Genomic DNA, 26,636 nt, shown 5'->3' on the forward strand with positions numbered 1-26,636 from the left:
ATGCAATCATGACCAAAAACTCTTCCCAGAATTTTTACTGGGAATTGCTTTCAAATTTCTATCCAACTTTTTCCCAATTATGTAAAAACAATAAAACACAAAATCTAACTAGTCGTATTTAATACATACACAAAGTTTAATCAGTCAAAGCAATCATAGTAGTTTAAAAAAAAAAAAACAAAAAAACTTAAACCAAATGACGTAGGAGATACACTGAACTACTACACAAAGATTAATAATTATTTTAAAAAAATGACTGAGAGAAAAACAGTTAGTCTACAGACGCGGCAAAATAATCATTAGCCCAGACTCCTTTTGGAAATTATATGCTTATGTTAATGCAACTATGCTCTAAACCATTTCCCACTTTGTAATGTAACCTCATACATGTAACACATATAACCTTCTTGTCTAGGTAAAAATCTAAGGTTACATCATGCATGGATATGGTCTTAATCGTCCCATCGAGTAAACTAAGATTTGGCAAAACTAATAATCGCCCCATCAAGAAAAATAAGACACTTGAGTTAAATTACTCAACACAAATCTGAACTATATCCAAAATAACATGGCTTCAAACTTAATCCAAACAACCTATTTGCCCGAATTGCCACGTCATAGTAGAATTCTAGTCCTTTATTAAGCACGTCGGGCTAGATATTAATACCAACAAACTATTATATGGCACTTTAGATAATTTTAGAATTAGTAATTTTGGCATGTGCTCCATGCTATGTTATTTCGACTCTTTGTCTTATCTTCTACACCCATTTCGGACACTCAAGAGTCCAACAAGGGTGTGGGATCCTTACAGACACTTCATTGCTCACCCAAACACTTCTACTATCTTGAACCACATAATTATAAGAGAAAATGTGAACAAGAGAAGGAAAAAAAAGAGTTGTAGGATAAGTGCTAAAAAAAGGACTTGAGACAAGTAATTTACAAGAATTGACTATATGTGTGTATGTTTCTATACATTAAAATCCATGCATAATGTCTTCAAAAAAATAAGAATGTTCCATTTATGCTGAGCCCCAATCACCCAGATCCAATTTTAGAACAACGCCTCCATGCCTTAAATTTTTGGCGTTAGATGTAGTTGACAAATGGATTATGTACTCATGTTTGAGTAAAATAAGCTCCTTATTGCATAAAGTATGCACATGCTGATATGCATGATAGGTTCAATACAAACAATCCTCTCCCACAGCTAATAAGTTTGACTTCTCTGTCACTAAAGAGAACTTGAGTTCAAGGTATTAGAATGGCAGAGTTCGTCCCTTAATGTTTGCTCCACTTTCCTAAGAGTATTTAGTTCGCTCTATACTACAAATGGTTGCAGGGGACCACAATTTTTCTCTCACAACCCTTACATCTAGTCCTACCACTCTTCTCCCTCATCAACTCCCCTAAACCAAAAATTAAAAAAACTTCACCCCACTAGGGAAATAAAAAAATAAAATTAAAAAAAATTAAAAAAGAAAAAAACGACGGATGGAGTAGCAGTGAGATCAGGGGGCTTTAATTAGCATTTTGCTGTCCAATCTCACTGCCATAAATCGTACCAAGTAAACTAAAATTTTCAATCAGGAAAAAGAACTGTTATAAATCATGTCAACCTTGACAGTTTATATCCACCCCTCTTGTCAAAGTCTCCATTTTAATAGAATTTGCACAGAACGACTCAAAGTTGTCAATAACTAATCCACACAATCTGTAGATGTCTCAATTCTTAAATTCAACTGATACATGCAAGAAATAGACTAGAAACAACCCATTTTTCCAAACATAACACTAGTTCATAAAACGCAAAAAATGAAGGCAATATGCATGTAGAGAAAGTCAGCAAACTTGAGCTCTATGATCATGTTAATATATAATATAGTACTCTTTAAAACTTTTTATTCCCATACTTTCTTTTTTGGGAAGATAGGAAGGAACAAAAAAAACCGAAAGTTTTTCTTTCTGGTGAAAATGTCAAAATAAATAAACCATCTCAAACGTCTTTCTCTTGACTGATACTAAAAATTTCCTCTCCTTTCTTTTTCTTTTGATTGTTGTATATGTATAATGTGGTTTTTGACTAGCTAGTTCCCTTAGTCAGTAAGGATTAAAAGTCCTTTCCTTCTCTTATCTTTTTATTCATAACTTAAAAATAAATAAATAAAAACCTGCGGAAGGCCAGTCAACTGCTACTGTAGATATATAGTTTATTCGCTATTTAGTACACCATACGATCAAGTCTAATACTTCGTATAAGTCTAATACTTCGTATAGACAACCTACCAAAAGCCCTGAAGTTACCTCTACTACTAACTCCGTTTTTTGCCTCAACACACATAGAAAATGTTTGTTTGTTCAATAGATAATAATACAAACATATGGCTATCTTAATATCTAAAATAAACGGAGTATATTTTGTTCAACTACTGAATACCAAACATTGCCCTCAAAATTGAGATGATGCCTTCTTATGGGGTTGCTTATAGTAAGAAAAGGATCCTAGCTATCACAAATCGAACAAATTCATTGGAGAAGTTGACTACTATCATATTGCTTTACATTAGCCAAGTCACTTAGTTATAGGTCAGTAGACTTGAATCGCTAACATCTGCCCCAGTGTCCACCGTTCTCCAGCTCCACAACGATAGACTAGTCCTCTCGAAAAAAAAAACTTACAATTAGTACAGGTTATACTGTTTTCACCAGCACTATCACATATTAAAACCTTCCAGCACTTTCCTACATTAAAAATACCAGGAAATTAGCATTGTAACCACTATAATTTCTTCCCCAGACCTATCAAACAGCCAAAATTATAAAATACACCATACAAACTTTTTGATGGCAGGTGTTCTGGTTTAGCCAATTCCAAATGGGCCATAAAACAGAGCATCTATTGCTAATGAGTTCTGAATATCAGATGTCAATATAGCTAAGATCTCAATCAGCCACGTAACACCTTCACCCATAGCGCATTAGGAAGAGTAAATACCCCACCTGAGCTTCATAAGAAAAGCTTCATTATTCTGACTCATCCTCCCAATGCCTAAACCCCCATTAACCTTTGGTTGGCAAACCTGCTCCCACTTAACAAGATGGGGCTTCTTCTTCTCATTCGTAGACCCCCAGATAAAAGATCTACCGTGAGCTTCAATCTCTTCACAAGTCAATGTTGGCAGCTTAACCGTTTGCATTGTATAAGTGGGTAGGGCCGAATCACTCTTACTCAGTCAGTCATTTCGGCCCGCCAAGGAAAGCTGGTTGATTTCCATCCACTCAATCTATCCCGAACTCTATCAACAATATATTTCTAATTTCGGCAACTCGCTCATGGAGTAATGGAACACCAAGATACTTGCCTAGGTTAGATATAATAGAGAACCCAAACTCCCTACTAATGGCTTGCTTATTCCTCTCCTTTTATTACTATATGTGAGTGGTTCTATACAAGTATCTTGGCCTCCTAAAATCACTATGTACCACCTTTTTTTTTCATAAATTGGCAATATATAATAGAGGACTGAGTTCCCAGCCATACTGTAAATTGTATCTTGTACTAGAGCTTGCTATCAAGACCCATAAATAAAATAAATATAAATACATATGTGACATTAAGAAAAGAAAAGCCTGTTACTAGACTAGTTCAATATGAAATTACACAAATGTGTCAAATTCTCAATTGCATCCATTCCTACTTCTAAAAAAACCACTACCATTGATAAAGGGAACAAGAATGTCATTTTCAGCTCCATAAAAATATAAATACAGCACAATGGAAGGAGGAGAATTATATTAAAGGAAGAGCAAGTTTAATCGATATGAGAAAAAAATACCTCAAATCCAATTCTTGCAGGACATATTTAAATGTTATTTCTGTTGAAGTATCTTATAAATTTTCTGGGCGATTCTGTGACTTGTATATGCGGTACGCAGCAGCACACATAGTGGCATTGCCACAAACTGTCAAAGCAGCTTGAAGTGCCACCAGTACCTTCAAGCATTCAGAAGTAAAAATTGTAAACTGTCATCAGTTAGCGTAATTCAGAATGAAGTCAGAGCATTTCCCAATTTATTGCCAATGTTTTAAAAGGCATAGTTACCTCAAGTGACTCAGCATTGTAAAAGAAATGCCATGTACATGCACACATTGCTCCGCCAAGTAAGGGTACCTAAGCAATTATTAATATCCAAGGTTTTATAAGAGGACGGTAATTGGCAACCGGTAAATTAATACCAGAGCATCTAAGGAAAATCTAATAATTTGAACGAGAGTCACAAGAGTAACTGAAATGTACATATAATTTTTTTTATTTAAAGCAACTTATCCATTTTTCGATTTTAAATGAAGTCTTAGAATTTTGCATCACCAATACAGACAGGTTAGCTCACTACTGGTCTTCTGAAATTAGTAACAGTGACTCAGTGAGTAGCTTAAAGCTTAGTCATAAGCTCTTTCATTTTATAGTCCTTTGGTAATTAATTATTCAAAGTTATTTTAGTAACAGCAAAACAATACGAACAAAGATGGAAAATTGGAAACCACCCCAACTGCTAACAAGCCCCAAACAGCCAGAGTAAAGAATGAAAGGATTGCTAAACACCATAAGGTATGCTTGGAGTGAGGATAATGCATTTGAGCAGAAACAAAAGAGGTGAATAATTACTTGGAGAATGAATAAATGGAAGTGTGATGAGAAAGGAGGGTAAATATTAATCCTATAGTGACGACTACCATTTTTCCCTCTTCTTCATACCAACACTATTTTATTCTCTTTACCACCATCTCCTCCCTCTAATAACACCTCTTCTCATCTTCATTTTCCTTAGTTTGACTTTTTATCACCCCCTTAATGCATTACCCTTAATCCAACTATGCCCTTAGAAATAAAGCATGATTGTCTTACTATCTCCTCCAAAATTATTGACAAGTTTGAATGGACTCGACGAAGCCAATCATCCAAATTACTACATCACTGTTCACATATAAGCCTATACTTCTTAGCTCATTATAAGAGAAATTAGTGCTACAGAGCATGGTACAAACCCCCATTCAACAACTGAATTCAAGCATTCCAAAAAGCGACTCAATTCGGTGAACAATGCGACCTGGTTCAACAAGCCTATTACCAGCATCATTAATGGGAATATTGCTTATTATTTATAATTCACTACAATTCCGGGCAGAGCTAATTCTCTTTAGCATCCCATGTTCCTATTCCCCTATCACAAATGGTATCATAACACCTACATTGTAACATTGAATGAGATACTACTCGAATTTACAAATACCCAGCTATCATTTCCATCAAGATAGAACATACAAGGTACAACTACAGAATTGGTGAAATTCATCATTCTAAAATTTCTAACTTAGCTAGAGAGTTACATGGCCCATGGTTATGACTTTGACCTACCTCAACACACAGCACACTATCACCTAGTAAATTCTTTCAGGATTTAAAGAACAGTATATAAATTTCCAAACTAAAGGCTTCATATGCAATACATAACAATAAAAAACAGAGAAACAGATATATCTGATGACACTATAAGATCAGTTAATGTTCACAATGTTGAGTTCTTGACTTCTTGCTTCCTTTATATAGATAATATTGTTAGATTTCAGTTATATTGTTGCTAATCTTCATACTGCTTGATCTCTTGGACTTCTTAGATTAAAATCTAGACACGTTTATACTCATTTACTTTCAAACATAAGAGAAGCACGAGGTCTAACTAAACCAACATTCATATAAAAGCCTTCGGGAATGTCCTGATCACTAAACTGATCCATAGCCTTGCAGGAATTTAAATCAATAGAACCCACTATCATGGATAACCTAGTCTCTTACGAGTAAATTAATCTTCGTCAGAAGTTTAATTTTCATATAGCATCAACCTATCAGGTGAGTCTTATACATAATCATCACAGACCATGATAATGAGGAGCGCGTAATTTCATAGATGATTTCATCTACGTAGTATTAAGCATCTGATTATGACAATGCTACATTTTCCTGATATTACCACTAAATACCCTTCAAAGCAATGGTCATCACTATTCTACACCACTATGGCTCCGTTTGCTTGGACAGAAACTATTTTAACTGAAAACAGTTTCCATGAAATATACTTCCCAAAGGAAAATGCAATTGAAGATAGGTTTTCCTTCCTTTGGTTGTGTGGAGAAACGACTACTACCATCTCAACTCCATCTAGTAGTTAAGTGAGAAGGCAAGAAGCTGCTGGTCTATTAATATCTTTCTAGACACAAAATGCAGTATCCCTTCCAAATTGGAGAGCAATGGTTCCACTAGTTGGAAAAGCAGAATTTCCATCCAAAATTTCTTTTCTTATCATCCGGTCTATGCCAAAAATTGGAAAAAAAGATATCCAAGAATACACTTTCCTCCAAAACAAACAGAGCCAATATCAAAATTCACAAGCACACACAAACATACATACATCATCACATCAGAGATTTAGGCTACACTGTCATTGCTGGATTGCAAGACCAAACATCGTCAAATGCAATGGCAAAGACCTGATAATGTTGAAGCAGTTAATAATACAAAATAACCTAATCTTCAATGACAAAATCATACCCAATTCCATAGCATTGCAGAATCTAAAACAAATTGCAAGCTTAGCTAAGCTTCAGTAACAAAATCACACACACATAATCATAGCATTGCTACGGAGTATAACTAAAAGCAAAGTTCGACAGCAAATTGTAGCATTGCAATAGTTAAACACACACATTTATAAAATTATGACAGCTTCAATGATAAATTCATACCCAATATCATAAAATATTAAACAAACTTACCATTCCCCAAGAGAGACCCTTCCAAGATTCATTGCCAGGCCTATCCCCATATTGCCAAACCAAAGCCATTGCTATCACCCTTAAAAACATAAAAAAGATTGATAATTCAATATAAATCATCCGAACCCGATACGATGAACAATTAAACAGTTTTAATATATGCAATCGCAAGGGCTAACTATAAGCATCAAATACATATCTAGGGCAGGGCTACATAAATCATTTTACAAAATATAATTACATTATAAAATTGCAGCAAATAATCAATAGAATCAAAAATTATAACACCAATCAAAATGATAACCGACAAAATCAAAAAAAAGGGGGGCAAAATTGAGACCTGCTCACCATTCAGCAACACTGGAAACGTGGACAGCCCAGGTGGGGAGAGAGAGAGCATTGGAAGGTTCATGAAGCTCAATTGATGACAACAATGGCGGCGAAGAATCGGCGGCAATGGCGGGACCCACCAAAGCAAGAGCAACACCAGCGCTCAACAAAGCGGGTACCCATTTCTGGTTTTTGCAAATGAAGGTGGTTTTCTGGGTTTGATTGGAGCAGGAAACCGTGGGTAAACGGAGATTTGAGTAGTTTTGAGGAGAGAGAAAACAGGGTATTGTTGAAGATGAAGAAAGGGGTGAATTTGAAGGAGAGAGTAATGAAGGAATGGATAACATGGTTGGCGTTAGGCTTGCCGGGAGTTTTTTTTGCCCCCACTTAAGCTTGAGAGGACATGTATCTTTTGAACTTTCAAAGTGTACTTTGCTAATTTCCTAACTTGGGTTCGGATTGAGAAATTACAAGTTTCTTAACATGAGAATGGGACATTTAAGTCTTTTCGCACACTTTATTAGGAATATAATCGTTATTTACATATTTTTGGCTTGAAAGATGTTAACTGATTGTTATTTCTCTCATTAGTTCTCAACAATAGATCTTGAATTGTTCAATAATGGAGGTGGAAGAAATCAGTGGAGAAAGACAAATACCTGCCATTTAGGGGTTAGTAATGCCATTAATCTACTCTTTATTTGGATATTGGATAGAACATGGCTTTGATCTCCTTTTGATGCTATTGTGATATCTACAACAGCTATATAGGTGAAATTGAAACAAACTTGCCCTACATTAATTAATTACGGATAACACATGGAAAACACAACTCTATTACAGCTTTCACAAAATTCCCAACTGTCTAAAACCTATGAAGTACCAAACAAAACATTGAATAAAAAATGGAGAAGCAAAACTTTAATTAGATTAATAGTGATGAATCATGATACCACTAATGTCACGAATGGTATGAATACAGTTGAGGCATACTGATAATACATTTGTAAACAAGTCATGAACAAGTTCGATTGAAAATCATTCATTAGATTAACAAATAACATATGATCAATATGTTTTGTCAATGATTGTTTCTACCTTGGACAAATTGTTCAATTTGGCTAGGACAACAACTTAATTATACTTGTTTTTAAAAAATCTTGTTAATCAATCAACATTTATAACATTGTTATTAGTATAAACTATGATTTATCTAATTTGATCTAGAGTCGAGCTCAAATCTTTTTCTTCCAGTCCGAGCCCGGCGAGTCACCCCTTTCTCGTGTGGGCAGTCTTCCATTCAAGCAAGCTCAAGCCAAGTCTAAACAACTTAGATTTTCGATTCCTCAATCTCAATTTAGCAATATAAGTGGATATCAATTATCAAATATATTTGTTAAAATCTTAGACTGCTATCTTAAACTTGAGATTCAATCCCGTCTATATTATTGTCCTTACAAGAGTTACAACTCTCTTAATCTTTATGGAGTAAATTACAAAATAATAAACAACATAATATTCCAGTAACTTGATCTAGAGGTTTTGTTCTTCCATCTGAAAACAAAGTTCTAAATTTTGGCTCATTTGTTCATCTTTTGTTTTTCAGTTTTGTTAAACACTAAAAAAGAAAAAAAAAAGGGTTTTTCTATAAAAAAAAATATTAATAAATGGAGAGTGGACCCCACTAACGGAATTTTTTAACGGCGGGATAACGACAAGGTTACCGTGTGGAATCAAAATGTACATTGGGGGTATAGTGTGGAAAGTGATATATGTTGGGGCTAGGGGTGTCAATTCGGGTAAACAGTTCGGGTTTGGGTTGGGTTTATCAGTTTCGGGTTATAACGGGTAGAAATAATTAGCGGGTCGGTTTTGAAAATTATTGGGTCAGTTCGGTTTTTTTTTAATTGCAGTTTCTATTTGGATCGGGTCCCTATCGGGTCGGGTTCTAGTCGGTTCGGGTCATAATCAATTTGGGTTGAATCGGGTCGGTTTGAAAACGGGTTTAGCCCCTTTAAAGTGGGTTTCGGTTAAAAACAGTTCGGGTCTTAATCAGGACGGGTCGTAATTGGTTCGGGTCATAATCAGTTTGGGTTAAACTGGATCGGCTCAAAAATGGGTTTCGGTTCAAAACATGTCAGGTAAAATCGGGTCCAATCATTATCATTTCGGGTTATAATTGGTTTAGATTGAACTTGGTTGGTTTGAAAACGAGTGTACCCAATTTGAAGCGGGTTTCAATTCAAATCATATCGGGTTAAAATTGAGTCGGATGATTATCGAGTCGAGTTAGTCGGATAACGGGTAGGAACGGGTGATGTTATAATCAAGTCAAGTCATAAATAAGTTGGGTTTATCGAGTAGTGGATTGAAACGGATTAGATCATAAACATATTGGGTTATAGGTTGTAAATGACTCAGTCATAACGGGTTGTTACGGGTTTTAAACGGTTTGGTCTCAATGGGTTACGGGCCGTAAACGGTTCGGTCACAACGGGTTACGGATTATAAATGGTTCGGTTACAACGGGTTATGGGTTGGAATGATTTAGGTTTATCGGATTTTTGCCGAGCTTTAACGGCTTTCGGTTTAAAATGGGTCGGGTTACTATCGGGTTTAGACGTAATCGGTTAGGGTTGCTTTCAGTTTCGGGTTGTAACGGTTTGGCTTGATAACGGGTCGGATTAGTAACGGTTCGCATAAATTCGGTTCAATTTAGTTTCGGGTCGGAAAAAATTTGCGTTTTTTTTTTTCTGTTTTCGGTTTTTTCGGTTCGCACATGTTATTTTTACATGTTAGTTTTCGATTTCCAAAAAACGGATTTTAAACAGTTCAGTTCCTTTTAGGATCGGTTCGAAATAGTTGAGTTTAACAGTTCGGGTCAGAAACTGACAACTCTAGTTAGGGCACAACGTAGAAAAGTAAAAATAACATGTTACCGTACAGAAAAACCCAAAAAAAAAAAAAAAAAAAATCAAAACACAATTATACTGTACTATTCCTAGATTTCCTTCAAACAAAAACCGCAATTGACTCTTCTAAGAGCATTTGAGGAAGAAACACAGGCTCAATTGATGTCGATTTCTAACATTCTTAACATTCTTGGCATCTCTCTCTTCTTCTCAACTTTCACCTATGGAAACGGGTCAGTCTTCTTTCTTCTACTCAAGTTTCATCCTTTTTTAGTTTCCAACTATAAAAATTCCATCTTGCTACATTCAAATAATTTTAGATTGTATTTCGTATTAGCATTATTAATTTTCCTTCTAATCCTAATTATTGTTAATTCTTTTTTCGACTACATTATTTCATTTGCTCCGTATTCAATCTTTCATTCACTGGTAACTTTATCTTAATCTACTGTTGCTAGAATGAAATTTATACATACTGTAATCATTCACCTGAAAACTTAAATTTGTGATCTTGTTTATTTTCATGCAGTATTGGGAAGATTCTAATCATTAATAATCAAGAAAAAGTTACCCCATAAATTCGTCCTACTTTTTGCTAAATTAGGATTATTTGAAATGTCAATAATTTCCACCCTAGAATACTGTAATGGTGTATTAATCTGGACTATCCATTGTAATTTAAATGCAAGCTAATTTGGATATGTTTCTGATTATGTTCTTTTTATTTTCACTTTTTGGGTGAATTTGATATCTGAGATATAAAACAATGGTATGACACAGAGTTGATCAAAAGGAGTTGATTGTTGGGAAGGAATTGTTTAAGGAAAGTTTACCATTTCAGATGGGATCGCGCTATTATTTGCTTCAAGGGTTGAAACCTGATACTTGGTATGAAGTGAAGATCTCATATCCAGCTACTGTATGTAATTTATAACATGATTAACTTGTGTAGTTATCCGTGGGATATCGTTGATTTCGAGATTATTGATGGGTGTTGTTTGTGCTACAGACACCGGCTATGTTTTCTTTACAGTTGAAGAGAGGTGTTTCTGATGTTGGAATGAACAGGCTAAGGAAATTGCTCAACACTGAGAAACTGATTTTCAAGGCAGAGGACCTTGATGAGATCAATCGTCAGGTGTGTGTATGTTCATTGTAAATCGATGGTGATCTCATGGTTTACTATTTTTGATTGTGGGTTATGGACAGGGCGGATTGTATGTTCTGATAACAGTGGAGCCTGAGGGATTTGTTGCAATACCTGGTGTTCAGGAAAGGGAGAATATCTTGTTCAATATAGGTATGCTGCTTTCTTCGGAAAGAACAGTTTATTATCATGGACTAAATCATGCTTATATATATGTTTAGGATGCTTAGAGCTTATGTACATCCATTTATAAGCAGCTATTATGTATTCTTGCCTAATTGTATGCCTTTTGGGATGAGCTATTTTGTTCACCAGACTTGATGCTTCAGTTTCTGTGAATTGGTGAACTGACCAGATAAATTTTGCTGTTATGCTTCTTGTGCTACCTGTCTTCTATAATTCATCCTTAAACAATTCCTGTTGTTAGTTCATTTATTTCTGCTTGTTATGTGCCCGATACATAAACTTGCACCCATTACTCATCCTATCTCCTAACTATGACAGTTTGTGATGAGCTGATGTTGGGCATTCCCCATAAAGCTTGGCTGGTTGCAGCATTCGCGTTGCTATGTGTAGTGGTGGGCTTTTCTGTGCCTCAATTTCTCCCACCTTTTCTTCTGCCAAGGGATCAAGATCTCAAAAGAGCTGGGCAGTTGGTCACAGAAAAGGACTCCTAGCTCTACCTAAACTTCTAGCTGATAGTTAAGATAGTCAATGGCCCTGCTTAGGGTATATTGCATTTTTTGGTGTTTCTGAGGAAGTTAAGGAACAACTGGTAAAGATCAAATGAATGCTTTGGAGTGAAGGAAGCAGGAAACTAGAAAAATGTAATGTATGTCCACATGGAGCCGAGAATGAATGTTCACAAAGAAGGGCTGAATTGTTCAAATCAGAAATGAAGCTACAGATTTTCAGTCGCTTGGAGATTTTTCTTTTAATCAAGCATTATACACTGTAATATTAGTTTAGCTTCTTTTCACAAGATGCTACCATTGCTGTTAAACCATGTCTTGTTCACAGAATCATAGCTTATGGTGATAAAAAGATCAATTGAATTTCATAACCAAAATTTATTGTAGCTGTTGAAATGATGCGCTCTTTAACTTCCTTTCACTGTTACATTATTTTGTTCATCCGGAAATTTAACGAAGCAGTTCTATTCTCTTATTAAACTACATTAGACAGGCTTCTTTTTTTTATGTAAATAAGTAAACTTCAATCTCTGTGTCAGAAACTTCTCTACATCGACTGTATTACCAATCCCAAGGACAGACAGGAAACATTTGTACAACTTAATTCTGTAATACCTAACGTACACGTCTCATGCAATTTAGTAACATAATACGGATTTTTTACTAGAAAAACTTCCATTAAAACAGCACAACAGAACAAATTGGATTATAATGCATATACTTAGCTCACTCTATAATTCATATGCTGCCTATGTCAAACGTAAAAATAAAAATACTTCATATGCTACATTGAGAATCAGTAATGTCTACAACAAAATGCCAAAGCCAGAATGGTGAGAAGATTGGTATATAAAATTGTTAATAGGTGTTAGCACAAACAGGAGTCTAGCTGCTAGGCCAGTAGGCCACTGCCTAAACCTACACACTATCAGGTGTATAAACACCAATATTTCAGACACTTTGCTATTTAAACCTACTTTAGAAACCACAATCTGATCATCATAAACCATGGTTACTAATGTCTAATGTTAAATACAAAATTACAGAAGCACTACTGCATCAGCTCTCCGTGAACTCATAGGTCCAGCATGGGCTTCGTCTTCATCATAAAACTTGTATACTTATTCAGTTATTCCAGATGTCAATACAAACACACCAGTTCTTTAACAACTTGTGATGGCACTTGTTCTTGAAACTATCACTTTTTCTTCTTAGCCCACAACATAACAAGAGAGAATCCCATCAAAGACATCATAACAGTCTGCAAAACAAAAGGACTGTGAGTGCGTGTGAGACATGAGACTAAATCAATTGATGTTTTGAATATATAGAAGTTTATGCATCTCAAGCATTATAATAGTAAATGAGCAATTATGAGTTTTTTTCATCAACTATAGAACTTGAGAAATGAAATACTATGCACAAAAAAGCTGGATGCCTTCCTACATCTACCACTGCAATCTGGACATAGTAGCCTTTACTCTAAAGGACACCTTGTTTCTAAGACTATTTTTGTCTCTTCCTCTTCTATTCTAATAATTAAAGTTATAGTTGCATCCTAGTAAACTTTTTCCAGAATTCTGTTAGGATAAACCATGTAGAATCTAGAGTCCACTAGAATCCCACTACACCGTATTTAATCAGGCCAGCCCCATATGGGAAGAAATCTTTCCTCACAGATGCCGCTTGGTACCACTGGTAAGTAATGAAAACGTAATCCACAACATCTGGCAGAATATAGCTGGAGACTTTCCATTAAAACAGCTTTCTCTTGCAACTCTAGCATAGATAAGTAATCATGACTATGTCTGCTTATAATGATATTATCCATAAAATTTCCTCCTCATTGTGATCTTGGGGAGCATTCAGTGGACAATTGGAGGCTCAAAGAGGCATTTCTCGTTAAGAGCCTTGTATATTTCAGAACAATGACGCAAATTATATTTCAGAATGGATCATAAGTTTTTAGACTATATCTATGGAAATAAGCTGCTCTACGGAGTCCTTTCATGCCATCTTTGTTGTACAACTAAGCTTCATATTCAGACAGTTGTGTTGACTCTGTTAATATGCTATAGAAGGTTATACAGAAACCTTAATAAAAAGTTTCTCTTTCACACACAATATTGGAGGATATCATAACTGAATCACTATTTTTTTATTTAAACAGTTGAGAAATCCACCAAAATATAAAATCCCAGTTTTAATTGCTAGAGCTAACCAACATGCTGAGGTAAGAATGTAAGATTTGATATCACATTGAGAGCAATTATATAAATGAAATCCAAAGGGCATAACAATATACATCTTCAAAGAAGAGAAGAAAGTAGAGGGAGGAGGGGGGGGGGGGGGGGGGAGGGGGAGTGTGAGTGTGAAGTTTTAAGGCAAGGTTGTCATACATCATGCATGTTTGTCTATTCAGTGTCAGGACTATTCAGTCACCTGCTTCGTATATATCTCAGAAAGTATACTATAACCCAGTTCATGAGTGACAGGAAAAACTTGGACTTACAGATATAGCAGGTGGAACTCCCACAACAGGATCCTCAAAAAACCGATTAGCAAGTGCCAGACCAAGAAGACTGCTTTGCATGCCTATATGGTAAAATTAAGTTAGTTTGATTAAAAGTTTAAAAACATATAATATGTATTACATATCAAAAGAAAAGATAAAGAAGAAATCAGCAGTGGAAGAAAGTACAATACCCGTCTCATAGGAAAGTGTTCTTTGGAGAGCTTTCGCATCAGGTGTGTTATGAAATACCAAACCAGACATCACATAACCAGCAACAAATGCAGACAGGTGAAACATAGTTACAAGTAGAAGGATGGTCAATCCAAAAGGGGACATAACAGCATTTATATTGATAGCGAGGGGTGCACCAACACAAAGAGATGTTACAAAAACTGATAGCGGAGGCAGAAAGGGCCGTATTGCCTTGCTGACCTTAGGAAACAACCTGTACTAATATATAAGAACTAATCACCAACAATAGCATTACAAAGGGTGTGGAAAACGGATGGAAGAATAACAAAGAAAGAAGTCAGGTTCACCTATTCAGAAGCAAGCCAGTTACAATAGGTGCTACTACAATCTGCATAATACTAGCCATCATTCCTTTAACGTCGACAGGTAATCTCTTTCCAATGAGAAGCAGTGATAGAAGGGGTGTCACAAATGTTGCAGAGGCTGTAGACAATGATGTCATAACAATGCTTAAAGGGGCCATTTGAGGGTCGGTTAAGAAAGTTGCATAATTTGAGAGTTGGGCCCCGCTGACACAAGATGTCAACATGATCCCAGCACCTGTAGTTACCAGTTGAAACATTAATTACTATAACATGATACAAAGTAGCATACATTCAGAAACAAGCTGGAAGACTATTACCAACAGGAGTAGGGAGACCAAAAACTGTTACTGCAATAGTGCCAAATATAAATCCAAGCAGAGGCTTGACAACAAATTGCCCAATATAGCCAGCAAAAATGGCAGCAGGGCTTTTAAATGCTTCAAGGAAATCTTTCTCACTTGAATTTAGACCCACTGCAAACATCAAAAATCCCAGTGCAGGTGCGTAGTACCTATAATAATGTAATAAACACCATGAAGCAGTAAATAGGTCAATAGGTGGGGAGATCATAATTTAAAATTTTTGCACATCGAGTTTTCAGAATAAACCAGCTGACTGATTGTCTTTACTCTATAGTGTACCAAGCAGAATAATTTATCTAGATTGGTTTAGTGTTCCAGGTAGAGAAATTTGTATCTAGTGAAATCATTATCAGACTAGACTGTATTTAGCGTTCCAAGCAGAGAATTTTTTTATCTAGTGAACTCATCATCTGACTAAACTGTATGTAGCAGTTTCAGACAAAGAATATTAACAGCAAAAAACTTCAAATCTAACCATTGAGAATTACTGAACTCACAGCCAAGACAACTCCAGGACTGTATGTAATGTTCCCAAGCTGCTACCTTATGGATACTTTCCAACTTAATGATTACTTGCATTTTATTGCCATGCATGCTCAAAACTAAAGTTATGCAAATACTCCATAGCAGTAAGCTGTTCCATTTAATCATTGGACCGAGACATGGGCCCAGTCTCTCAATTTTAATTTCCAATATAATGGAAAATTTTGAAAATCAGTGAGATTGTATAAACTTGTTGGTTATTGTTATTTTAATGTGGAAAAAAAAGAGGATACATCTATCACATTATGGGAGCACCCAACAAATAAACCACAAACTACAAAGCTAACTTCAGCAACATAAGATCACATATCAATATCAGAAGCAAAGATTTTCTTGTAAAGCACCAAGTAGAAAACAGTGGAAGGAAGGTTAACACTATTGCAACCAATAATATTCAAATATTAGATAATTTAGGGTTTATAATCTCAATTATATCAGCAGCGGAGGACTTCTATGCTTGGGAAGTGAAATATATATTGAAAGGTGAATCACAGAAAACCGTAAACAATTTTGAAGACTTGAACTGCCAAGGGTTTAGAAGACTTGCTCAAATAAATTGGCACAGCAGGATTAGAAATTGAAAAGATGGGTAAGTGTTGAGAATATAAAACATGGTTAAATAATGGTCGATTGACTAGCCAATAAAGTGTCAAGGATTATGAACCGACAAACCGTTTGGTTCAAGATGCCTTGCTCTGAAAGGTTTCAGTAGCAACTAGCAAGTGAATATATTTGCAACTTAAGGAGACCTGTTATGCCTGTGGTCATTGGACAATTGACGGTAAATTTGAAGCCAATATTGAAGCTATTTGATGTGTTATGTCAAGTTTGGAGCAAGTAAGCTAGATACACAAAAGGAGAAGAGGCTACAAGGCGAATAATACTAATAAGGATAGCATGTGTTACACGTGCCAAGGACACTTAACCTTTCATTACAAAAGCTTGTCTTTAAAGAAAAGAAACAAAGAAGTAGTGAGCAGAACTCTGAGTCTTCAAGATGGAATAAGGATGATTTATACTAGAATTCAGTATGGGCATAAATAATCCCTAGTTCCCAACCCTATATTGTGATCCAAGGGTAAAGGATGGATGAGACTAGAATGTAGTTCAATTCTTCAGCCTTCAGAATTGTCAACCTTGCATATATACTTTAAAAATAACTTGACTGGTTTACTAAAGTCAATTAGGCATGGTGATCAAATTAAATAAACAGGTTGAAAAGTCCCAAAACTTACATATTTTGCATCTTATTTGAATTGTACTATGTCAAACCATGAATTAACATGTTTTATGGGCACATTTTTTGTCAAGAAAATTTACTCAGGCAAACCATTTGGTTTTACTACAGGTAGAATATGAAGAACAAGTGATATCTCATTCCATAGGTGTCTAAACTCTTAACTAGAAAAACAGGGTGTGGAATCACTATGAATGTGTTCAAGAGAGAAAATGGAAAGGCTGTCTATCAGACCCATAAAAAACAGGAGCTATTTAATATGCAGTAGAATCTTGCATTCAAATGGCAACAGAAACACATAAAGATACCAAATTAGACAAACAAACAAATTTAGACACATGGCTATTAAACACAGCACATACTTTTCTTCTCCAAATAAAAATTTGAAACAGGACAAACAACCACCTGTTGGTAAACCAAGTAAAAGAAGGAGGATAAGCAAGAGCAAGCAGCGTACTTGCAAGCACAACATGAGGCAAAAAAGAATTCGCTTTGCTCAAGATATTGGAAATGTCTTCTATCTTCTCAACCTCCTAGAACAAAAGAGAAATAGCAACAAATCAGCTACATAATCACCCTTCTAAACGCATCAGAATTACATTGATAAATCCAGATCTCTAGAAGCAGTGTGATTTGGTCACACCACATCCACTATATAATATACACATGCTAGTTCAGTCATTCATCATGTGGATATCAATAAGATCATCTGGCAATTCTATGACAGGAGAAATTATTAATATACAGAATGGCATTATGAGGTCAGAATTGGTCCCTTGAAAAAAAACCCTGCGGTTATAGTGTTATCTACAATGTTGTACTCCATAACAGATTCCTAAGTCTTACAAATAATGTTATACACTTTATTTGATCAATGTGGGTCTCCTTTACATCATTGGACATAAATAAATATTGAGTATACCTCAATCAAAGTTTACGTAATCTCCGGTTCTCTTCAGCTTCAACCATTTAACAAAAAAGTCCAATTCATTCCCTTAACCCTAATCATTAGCCCAAAACAAACTATTCTATAGTATTGACATTAGCTCCACAACAAACAAGAAACTAAAAAGCTCAAGCCATCAAACTGATTGACCGATTTTATAAACAGCTTAATTTCTTGGAAACACTATTGAATAAAACTTTTTCTTTGAAAATTTTTTATACTGTACTTTAAAATTCTATTAAAAAATTTATAAAAAAAAAAAAAAAAAAAAAAAAAAAAAAAAAAAAAAAAAAAAACCGGTAAGCTCACGCCAACAGCGCATTCGTTCCCAACCCAGAAACCAAAGAATATGCAATATGTGTACATTACACAACCAAAGTCAAAAGCAACATAAATCCAGATAAAATTATTCCTTCTACCATTAATCCCAATATTTATATATATCCATAGAAATTATTAGTTTCCAGCCTAAACCAGACAAAAAACTTAACAAAAATTACATACAATTGATAATAGAATCTTATAAATTCAACTAATGATTAATAAACTAATTAAGCAAACAATTATAATCAAAATAATCGAAAGAAAACACAAACCTCAGGAACAACATTGGATTCTGATTCAAAATCTTTTGGTACACATTTAACCACCACGATACAAGAACACCCACCTACCAAAAAAAAAAAAAAAAAAAAACCCATTTAATTAATATAATTCAAATTTTCAAATTGAAATTATATATATATAAGTAAGAGAAAGAATGCAATTACATTTCATAATCTTGGGGTTCAGGGCAAGAGAATTTGGACCTGCAAAATCAAATACAACATATATCATTAAAGTACATTTTTGTTGAAAATATAAAAATCAAAGTCGAAAAAATTAATGGGGTTTGACCTGAAAGAGAAATACTGCATTTTGAGGAGAGGAGAGAGAAAGAACGAGGGAGTGAGAGAGAGAAGGATGAGCAATGATGGCGTTGAAATTGAAGGTGGCGTAGATGGAGGAGTTGTAGATTATTAATTGCTGTGCTCATTTTTTTTTTGTTTTGATTGAATTTTGAAGGAATAAGAAACTTCTCTTTTTGTTTTTCATACCAATGCTTTTTTAACTTTTGGGATGATCTTCGGTTTTGAGTGGAGTTGAAAAAGGTTGTTGCTCTTTGTTATACGGAGTACGAGTAGTAGGGTGGCAGGGCCGCAGGGGTGTACGATTTTAGGTCGCACCGCACCCATCTTAATCTTAATTAGTAGGGAGTATAGAGTTTAAATGGTATGGGGTTTGAATCTTACCGAGTAATTGAGTATATGAGGGATAAAAACTCTCTTATATTTTCTCTACTCTCGGGTAAAATATAAATATTTCGTATAATTTTGATGGATAAGTGACAAATATGGATATCAAAAGTCATATTCATTATGACTCATAAGTAGGTGGTGCATTTGGAATTATACTCTGCTCAATTCTTACCCTTTAACCTTATTATTGAATTTATAAATTTATTGTTTAGAAAATGTATACGTACTTTATAACTATACACTTCATATTTACTACCTCCGATTTTTTTTATGTGCAACTTCGGAATTTGTTATATCTCATAAATAATACTCCAAAGTTTCACATAAAAAAAATCGGAGGAAGTATATAATTTAAGAAAAATTAGAAATAATAATCCCAACTTTCATCAATTTTGCTAGAATAATCTCAACTTTGGATTATTCTGAAATAATTCGAACTTTGGGGTTCCTCTTTTTCTTCGATCCCAAAAACCGGTGACCGGTTGAATGGGTTAATTTTTTTTATTTTTTTTAAAAGTGACACGTGTCACAACTGAATTGGCTAAAACAATTTATAAAAAAGTAAAAACAAAAAATTTAAAAAAAAAAAACCCAAAATCCCAGCCACCAACCAACCCCAAAAACCACCGCCCAACCCCAACAACCACTAGTCTAACCCCAGACAGCGACGCTAATTCCCCTCCCCCTGCGCCGGTTTCCTCTTCCCCCTCCCCCTTCGACGATTTCCCACTCGCCTCTTTCCCCTTCCCCATCCCCCTGCGCCGGTTTCCCACTCCCCACTCGCCAATCTCCTCGCTGCTTAAAACCTCCTCTCCCGCTCCCGAAAACCCCCCAAAAACTCCTCCCCACCGTCGAAAACCCTAGTCGCTTAGGGTTTCGGGGTGGTGGGAGGAACGATTGGGGGGGTTTTTGGCAGTGGGGAGGGGTTTTGTCGGTGGATTTGGGGTTTCGGGGTGGTGGATTCGGATTTTCAGGGTGGTGGTTTCTTGGGGAATAGGGGGTGTTCCGGGGAGGAGGGAGGAAGACGGCGACGCGGTGGAGGTTGCTTCACGCGGATGGCCGGCGACTAACGAGCGGCAAGCTGGGTAGTGAGGTGGTTGTTAGGGTGGGCCGGCGGGGGAAGGGGAAGCTGACTGGTGGTTGGTGATTTTTGGGTTTTTTGTTTTTTAGTGAACGATTCCGTAGAAATTGCTAATTTATAAATAAATTCCCTAATTGCGTCGGTTTAAAAACCTATTCCCACGGTACTGTCCACGTAGGATAGGTACAAGGTTCGTGTTTTTTTTTTCTAATTTCTGGTTCCTTTAGAACCGCTAACACCATTAGGGGTTCTTAAATAAGAACCGCAAATGCCATTAGCAGTTCTTAGACAGGAAGTACTCGAGCCTTTGTCCCCTTTTTGATGGTATTAAAGTGAATTTGGAGGTGCCTCTTAATAGTGTTAATGAGTCGGTAATGCATAACACCTCAGACAACTACCTTAATATGAAAACCAAATGTGAAGAATCTATAAATGGAGTATGTAGCAATTAATGGGGAAAAATTCAAGTAGAATGGAGAAAACAACTCTGGGTAGTGAGTAGGAGAACACGGTTTGAGGGTGGAGAGAAAGTAGGAGCAGGTCAGCAATTAAGAATTAATGAAGATATTGGGCTGCAGTAGAGATGGATCAAGAATCCAACGCGAAGGGTTGTGTAGAGAAGCTCGGAAAACTTAATAGCATGTCTATTTCACAAGAGAAGGATGATGTACACAACAAAGTAGAAATAGTAAAGGAACCCCTAAGTGACCAGGATGATTTAAACAGGTATAAACTGCTACTGCCATTTCCGATTCTTGTCTAAGAACTGCTAATGGTGTTAGCGGTTCTATATAAAATAAGCGCTATCATCGTTAGTGGTTCTTTGATGAAAAAAAAAACGAACCTTGTACCTATCTTACATGGACAATACCGTGGGAATAAGTTTTTAAACCGACATCCTTAGGGAATTAATTTAAAAATAAACAATTTCTACGGAAATCGTTCTTTTTTTAAAAAAAAAATGTTTTTGGACCAATCAAGGCTTGACACGTGTCAAGTGACCTGATATAATAGGTCATTGACTTTTGTTGACTGATTTGGGATTGAAGAAAAAGAAGACCCCCTAAAGTTCGGATTATTCCAGAATAATCCAAAGTTGGATTATTATAGCAAAATTGATGAAAGTTAGGATTATTATTTCTAATTTTTCCTATAATTTAAGGTAATAGCAAGAGTCAATGATTTTCTTAACCAATATATGGTCAACCAATAACTAACACGCACTTCCTCTATTCCAATAATATTACAACAAGGATTAAATTACGCATCTCAAATGACATTTTATATGTTAAATATATATAATTATATAAGAGTAAAAATTATAAAAAGTTAGTATTGTAAAAGTATTTTATGAGACGGATCTAAGAAGCTAGATCTCACATGACTATATTTTGTTTAATGTATAAATCATATTATATGGCCAAACAAGAGTGATAAATAGTGCAAAAGTCCAATTATTACAATATTATTGGAGCGGAGGAAGTATATTGTGTTAGGTTGCAAGTGTGAGTTTGTTGTCCCACATGGAAAAATTAAACAAAGAACAACTAGTTTATAACCTAAGTGAGCTACTCCTATTGCCGTATGGTTTTGGAATGGAACCTCACTTGGGTTTCTCTCCCCCGATTAGAGATGAAAATTCGGTTTGCGGTGTGGTTTATATCCCAAACCGAAACAAATCACATTAATTCGGTTTGCTATAATTTATATATGGGCTATAATTCAGTTTGAATTTTTGGTTTTTCAAATCTTAAAACCAAAACCAAACTATATTAATTCGGTTTTGGGATTCCTCAAACCACACCGAACCATGTTTTTTTTTTCAAAAAAAAATAAAAAATAAACCAAAAAAAAAAACCACACCACATTTCTAATTCGGTTTGGTTTGCGGTTTAGTTTGGTTTTAAACCACATTAGTTTCACCCGTACCCTCGATTCTTAACATATAAGTCCCCATATTTTGGATAAGAAGTTAGGGAAAGAGGGGGAGTGGGGGGAGGGATCTCTAAACATCCACACTTCAAATTTAAGAAAATTGGAAGGAAACTGAACTCCACTCTCCCCCTTCCTTTTTCTATAGCTTCTCATTCCTGTTATTTCCCTCACTTTCAACTTATTATCGAAATATATATAGCGTAAAATTACAAAATTTATTCATAAAATTGAATTATCATCATTAGTACGAAAATTTTTAATCAGAAAACAAACATCTATAAATTGAAAACCTGAATCTAAAAATCGAATACTGTAATAGTTGCCTTAAAAGTTAATACTAGAAGTCTATTAATTATATATAAATGTAAAATCTCTAACATTTTCAATGTTGCTTGGACGTTTGAATGGGATGAATATTTTGTATGAAATAATTAAAATGTCAAAAGTTTAATTATGAAGCATTATAGAGTATAGAAGAATTCTATGAAACAAAGATTCTTATAAAAATAAATAAATAAATAAAAGGAGGCCATGGTTTGATTAGGGGAACTAGGTGAGTGAATCTTTTGACAAATTTCACCAATGAAAAATGTTTCAACCATCACGTTAGTGTTACTCTTTGTTATTGAGTATTCCATCGACCCCTTAATATTTTCTCTATTTTTCATCTAAAAGTCGTAGGAAAAACTTAATTTGATGGATCATGTTGATTTTATCATACGTTGTTTCATAACATCAATTTCATATTTTTACTAACTCGTAGTTGAATTGAAAATATTAAAAATCAAATGTGCTCATGGAAATTTTGAAAAAACAATATATATCTCACCTATTAACCTACAAATGCAGTTTGGTACAATCAGATTTGTACTCTAAAATAACCTTGTTTATGGGAAAAAAAAATCACTAAGATATTCTTTTGAACACAAATAAAAAGTGATGAAGTTGAATAGGACGGTTAAAAACAAGTTGAGACGAACATAAAATAATTTAGTGATAACGGTCGAAGATAGTGACCTTGAAAAGTTGAATTTATACATAATTGTTACAAAGATTTTTTAAATGGGGTTAGGATAGTCAGATGATTGTGATGTTTTATATCACGTAGTATTATTATTATATAATTTTATTACGAGTATTTTTATTTTTATTTTTATTGATAAACTCCATATTTTATTTTAAAATTACTCAGTTTAAAGCTAACAATTTTGTTTCTTGCATTTCTACTACGCTTACAGTCATACTCTACTCCAAAATCATAACAAAGTTTATTTTAATCTTATCCAACATGCATTTCTATTTTATTACTAGTGCTTCACAAAGATATTAACACTTACTCCTAGTGTCACTTAAAGATTATAAGATATACTCTATATCCATTCTTTTTTTGGATAAAGTTGTGTTTTGACACATACGTTAGTCAAACGATTGCAATGTTTTTAGAATTGAGAGTGTTACTACTATTTAGGCCTTATTCACTTCACCTAAAATAATTTTAGTTTTATAAAATTAATGTTAATTCAGTAAAAATGAGTTCAGTTCAGTAAAAGTCAGTATTTTTAAAGAAGATATATAATAAAGAATCAATATGTAAAACATTCTACTTAGCAAAAAGAAAAATTCAATTTAAAAAAATAATTTCAGTTCAATAAAATAACTTTAGTTCAACAAATACAGAGTATATATAATATGGAATGAACAAGGTATCGCATCATATTTTCTTAATTTAATTTATTTACTCCGATTTATTTTTTATTTTTATTTTATATATTGTTAATTTGAAGGGATGTAAATTGTAAAATGTAAAAATGGATAAAATATCCGGTGGGCAAAAAATCAATAATGGGAGTGGTAGTGGATGACAGTAGTCAACCCAACTCAATCACAATTCATTTTGGATCTTTCCATTCGTACCGTTTAAGGGACGGTCCAGGGTCCACTTAGCTCACTTCCCATGGGTCCCACTTCACCGTTTTCCTGTACACGTGTCTTATGTCTGAGTCTATATCCACGTGTCATATAATAATAGGACACAGAACACATACTTGCGACGTCGTTTTCTTCCTTTTCTTTTTCTATTGTGCCAATTTGGGAAATTCATTTTCATTCGAATGAATTACGATAGGAATAATAGGATATTCTTAGATTTTTTTTAAAAAAATTTGTTTTGAAAGAACAAATTTTATTTTTTGACGAAGACTGGTTTTGATATTTTTTTTTTCTTTTGTTAATAAAGAATATAAGGCCGTCTAATTTTTATTGTAAAAATACAAACTTTTTTAAACAAATTAGCATCTTTCTAACATTTTCTAAGCAAATTAGAATTACCTGTTAAAAACATCTTAAGAAAGAGAGATACAACTAATGCTTAATAGAAATTAATAACATTAAATAAGAAACTAAAAGCGGTGAAAATATGAAAAGTTTGCTAACTTGTTGTATTGACTTCATTATTAAGAACCGAAGATATCTTCTTTTTTTTTTTTTTTTTTTTTTTTTTTTTTTTTTTTTTTTTTTTTTTTTTTTTACTTAGACAATGAAATTTGAAATTGTTAATGTAGCTTTACTTAAACCATGTAGTCATGTACTACATAATAGCCGACCATGAATCCTTGATAGAAAGAAGCAAATTTATAAGGTTTTTCTCTTGGAAAGTTGGTTATATATGATGATGTATTTGTAAATCTGAAATGAAAAATTATAAGCGGCCTTTGTTTTTAATTACTCATCACAACATTTAGGTTTGAATTTAGTTTTGTTATGAAGATTTATGGGTAGTGAATGAAAATTAATAAGCTAACTAATAGCAGGTAAGTTGATAAATTGATGTACTTTTTAATTATTGCTTGTGAGGCAAAAAGATAGAAATTCTACAAAATGGAGTTAATTAAACTAATAGTGATCTCGTGTCAATAATAAAGAAAACGTTGTATATATTCATAAATGGGAAAATAGTCAAAAAAAAAAAAAACAAAAATTGAGGAAAAATGTTTCAAAAATATAAAAACATATATACAATACAATATATAGAAGTTTATATAATCACAAACTATTGCATCATTCTGCACTGACGAAATGTGGATTTTGAATTTTGATATATTCAGCTGGATCATGTTCTCTATTGGCTGGATGATATTCTCTATTGGCTATATATGATATCCTGGCTTGATGATATCCTCTATTGGCTGGATGATATCCTCTACTGGCTATATGATATCATTTATGATTGTGTCTATGATATCCTTCATTGGTTAGATGATATCCTCTATTAGCTATATGATATCATGGCTGGATGATATCCTTTATTGGTTATATGATATCATCATATATATATATATATATATATATATATATATATATATATATATATATATATATATATATATATATATATATATATATATATATATATATATATAAGATGAATGTATTGACTTAAATTTAAAAGCTCATGTCACAACCTTACAATTTAACATAAAAACCATGATAACTTGAACACAAAATTACAAAATCTAAAAATGAATTAAACTAAGCTTATAACTAACAAAGATGAATTGATTATCCAAATTTTGTTTTTGATAAAAAACACTTATTGATTGCATTTCATCTATCCCTTATTAGATTCACAACTTTTAATCTAGGTCAGCCCAAATAAAATTCACTCATATTTATATAAAACTTTATTGATTGTTCTCTCTAGATTTCATAGTTGTATAATTAATTTTACTCTTATTAAATATAAATTGTGCAAAAAAAGCAACCAATCTATCATTAGCCCCTATATGACAAAAGAGTATTCCAAAACTATCTAATAATGCTAAAGGGGTAGCAAATTACTAAAATAATTAAAAAAAACCAAGCAATTCCTTAACCAAAAAAAGAGAAAATTCGAGTTATTCGAGTAAAACTCGGACTAATTCACCTTTACCCCTGTTAAAAAGGAATTTAATATGCGAATACTATCTCTTAATAATTTTCTTTTCTCTCAACATCCGAAAAATTAAGTTTAAAAATAAAAGATCATTAATTAATACTTGTACTTTTTATCAATAAAAAACATCATTGATTAATAATAAACACAAATTCACTTTTTTTTTTTTTTTTTTTTTTTTTTTTTTTTTTTATTTTCTTCAATAATAAAAAAGAAAAAAACACACACAAAAATTCACAAATATACAAAAATGCAAATTGAGAAAAGGTGGGGGCGTAAATTGCTAAATTATTTACTTTAACTCATTCATTCATT

General features: G+C 33.9%; 3 protein-coding genes across 5 annotated transcripts; 1 reads left to right on the top strand and 2 right to left on the bottom strand.

Moving 5' to 3' along the window:
- Positions 1 to 2,330: 2,330 nt before the first annotated feature.
- Positions 2,331 to 7,602, bottom strand: LOC145567677 (uncharacterized). 2 transcript variants are annotated; one of them, XR_014095730.1, is made up of 5 exons: positions 7,184 to 7,602; positions 6,836 to 6,914; positions 4,107 to 4,175; positions 3,840 to 3,997; positions 2,331 to 2,655 (listed from the first exon to the last, which is right to left on the bottom strand). XR_014095730.1 is itself a non-coding variant. In XM_081627024.1 (4 exons), exons 1-4 carry the CDS (start codon positions 7,510 to 7,512, stop codon positions 3,893 to 3,895), a joined length of 582 nt encoding a protein of 193 aa, XP_081483150.1. In that variant the 5' UTR covers positions 7,513 to 7,602; the 3' UTR covers positions 3,618 to 3,892. The 2 variants fall into 2 exon arrangements, 1 of the variants encoding a protein (XP_081483150.1); XM_081627024.1 differs by lacking the exon at positions 2,331 to 2,655 and having other exon boundaries at positions 3,618 to 3,997.
- Positions 7,603 to 10,182: 2,580 nt separating this feature from the next.
- LOC145569059 (uncharacterized) lies at positions 10,183 to 12,343 on the top strand. Its single transcript, XM_081628435.1, has 5 exons — positions 10,183 to 10,310; positions 10,858 to 10,996; positions 11,087 to 11,215; positions 11,287 to 11,377; positions 11,729 to 12,343. Exons 1-5 carry the CDS (start codon positions 10,240 to 10,242, stop codon positions 11,899 to 11,901), a joined length of 603 nt encoding a protein of 200 aa, XP_081484561.1. The 5' UTR covers positions 10,183 to 10,239; the 3' UTR covers positions 11,902 to 12,343.
- A 404-nt stretch (positions 12,344 to 12,747) lies between these two features.
- On the bottom strand, positions 12,748 to 19,199 carry LOC145567676 (putative sodium/metabolite cotransporter BASS6, chloroplastic). Of its 2 annotated transcripts, none has more exons than XM_081627023.1 (9): positions 18,974 to 19,199; positions 18,847 to 18,885; positions 18,673 to 18,746; positions 17,536 to 17,663; positions 15,306 to 15,499; positions 14,971 to 15,223; positions 14,623 to 14,876; positions 14,429 to 14,511; positions 12,748 to 13,177 (listed from the first exon to the last, which is right to left on the bottom strand). In XM_081627023.1, exons 1-9 carry the CDS (start codon positions 19,110 to 19,112, stop codon positions 13,115 to 13,117), a joined length of 1,227 nt encoding a protein of 408 aa, XP_081483149.1. In that variant the 5' UTR covers positions 19,113 to 19,199; the 3' UTR covers positions 12,748 to 13,114. The 2 variants fall into 2 exon arrangements, with proteins under 2 accessions (XP_081483149.1, XP_081483148.1); XM_081627022.1 differs by having other exon boundaries at positions 12,748 to 13,193.
- Positions 19,200 to 26,636: the final 7,437 nt, after the last annotated feature.

The sequence above is a fragment of the Chenopodium album genome, chromosome 11 (assembly GCF_948465745.1).
Source record: "Chenopodium album chromosome 11, dcCheAlbu1.1, whole genome shotgun sequence".
NCBI lineage: Eukaryota > Viridiplantae > Streptophyta > Magnoliopsida > Caryophyllales > Amaranthaceae > Chenopodium > Chenopodium album.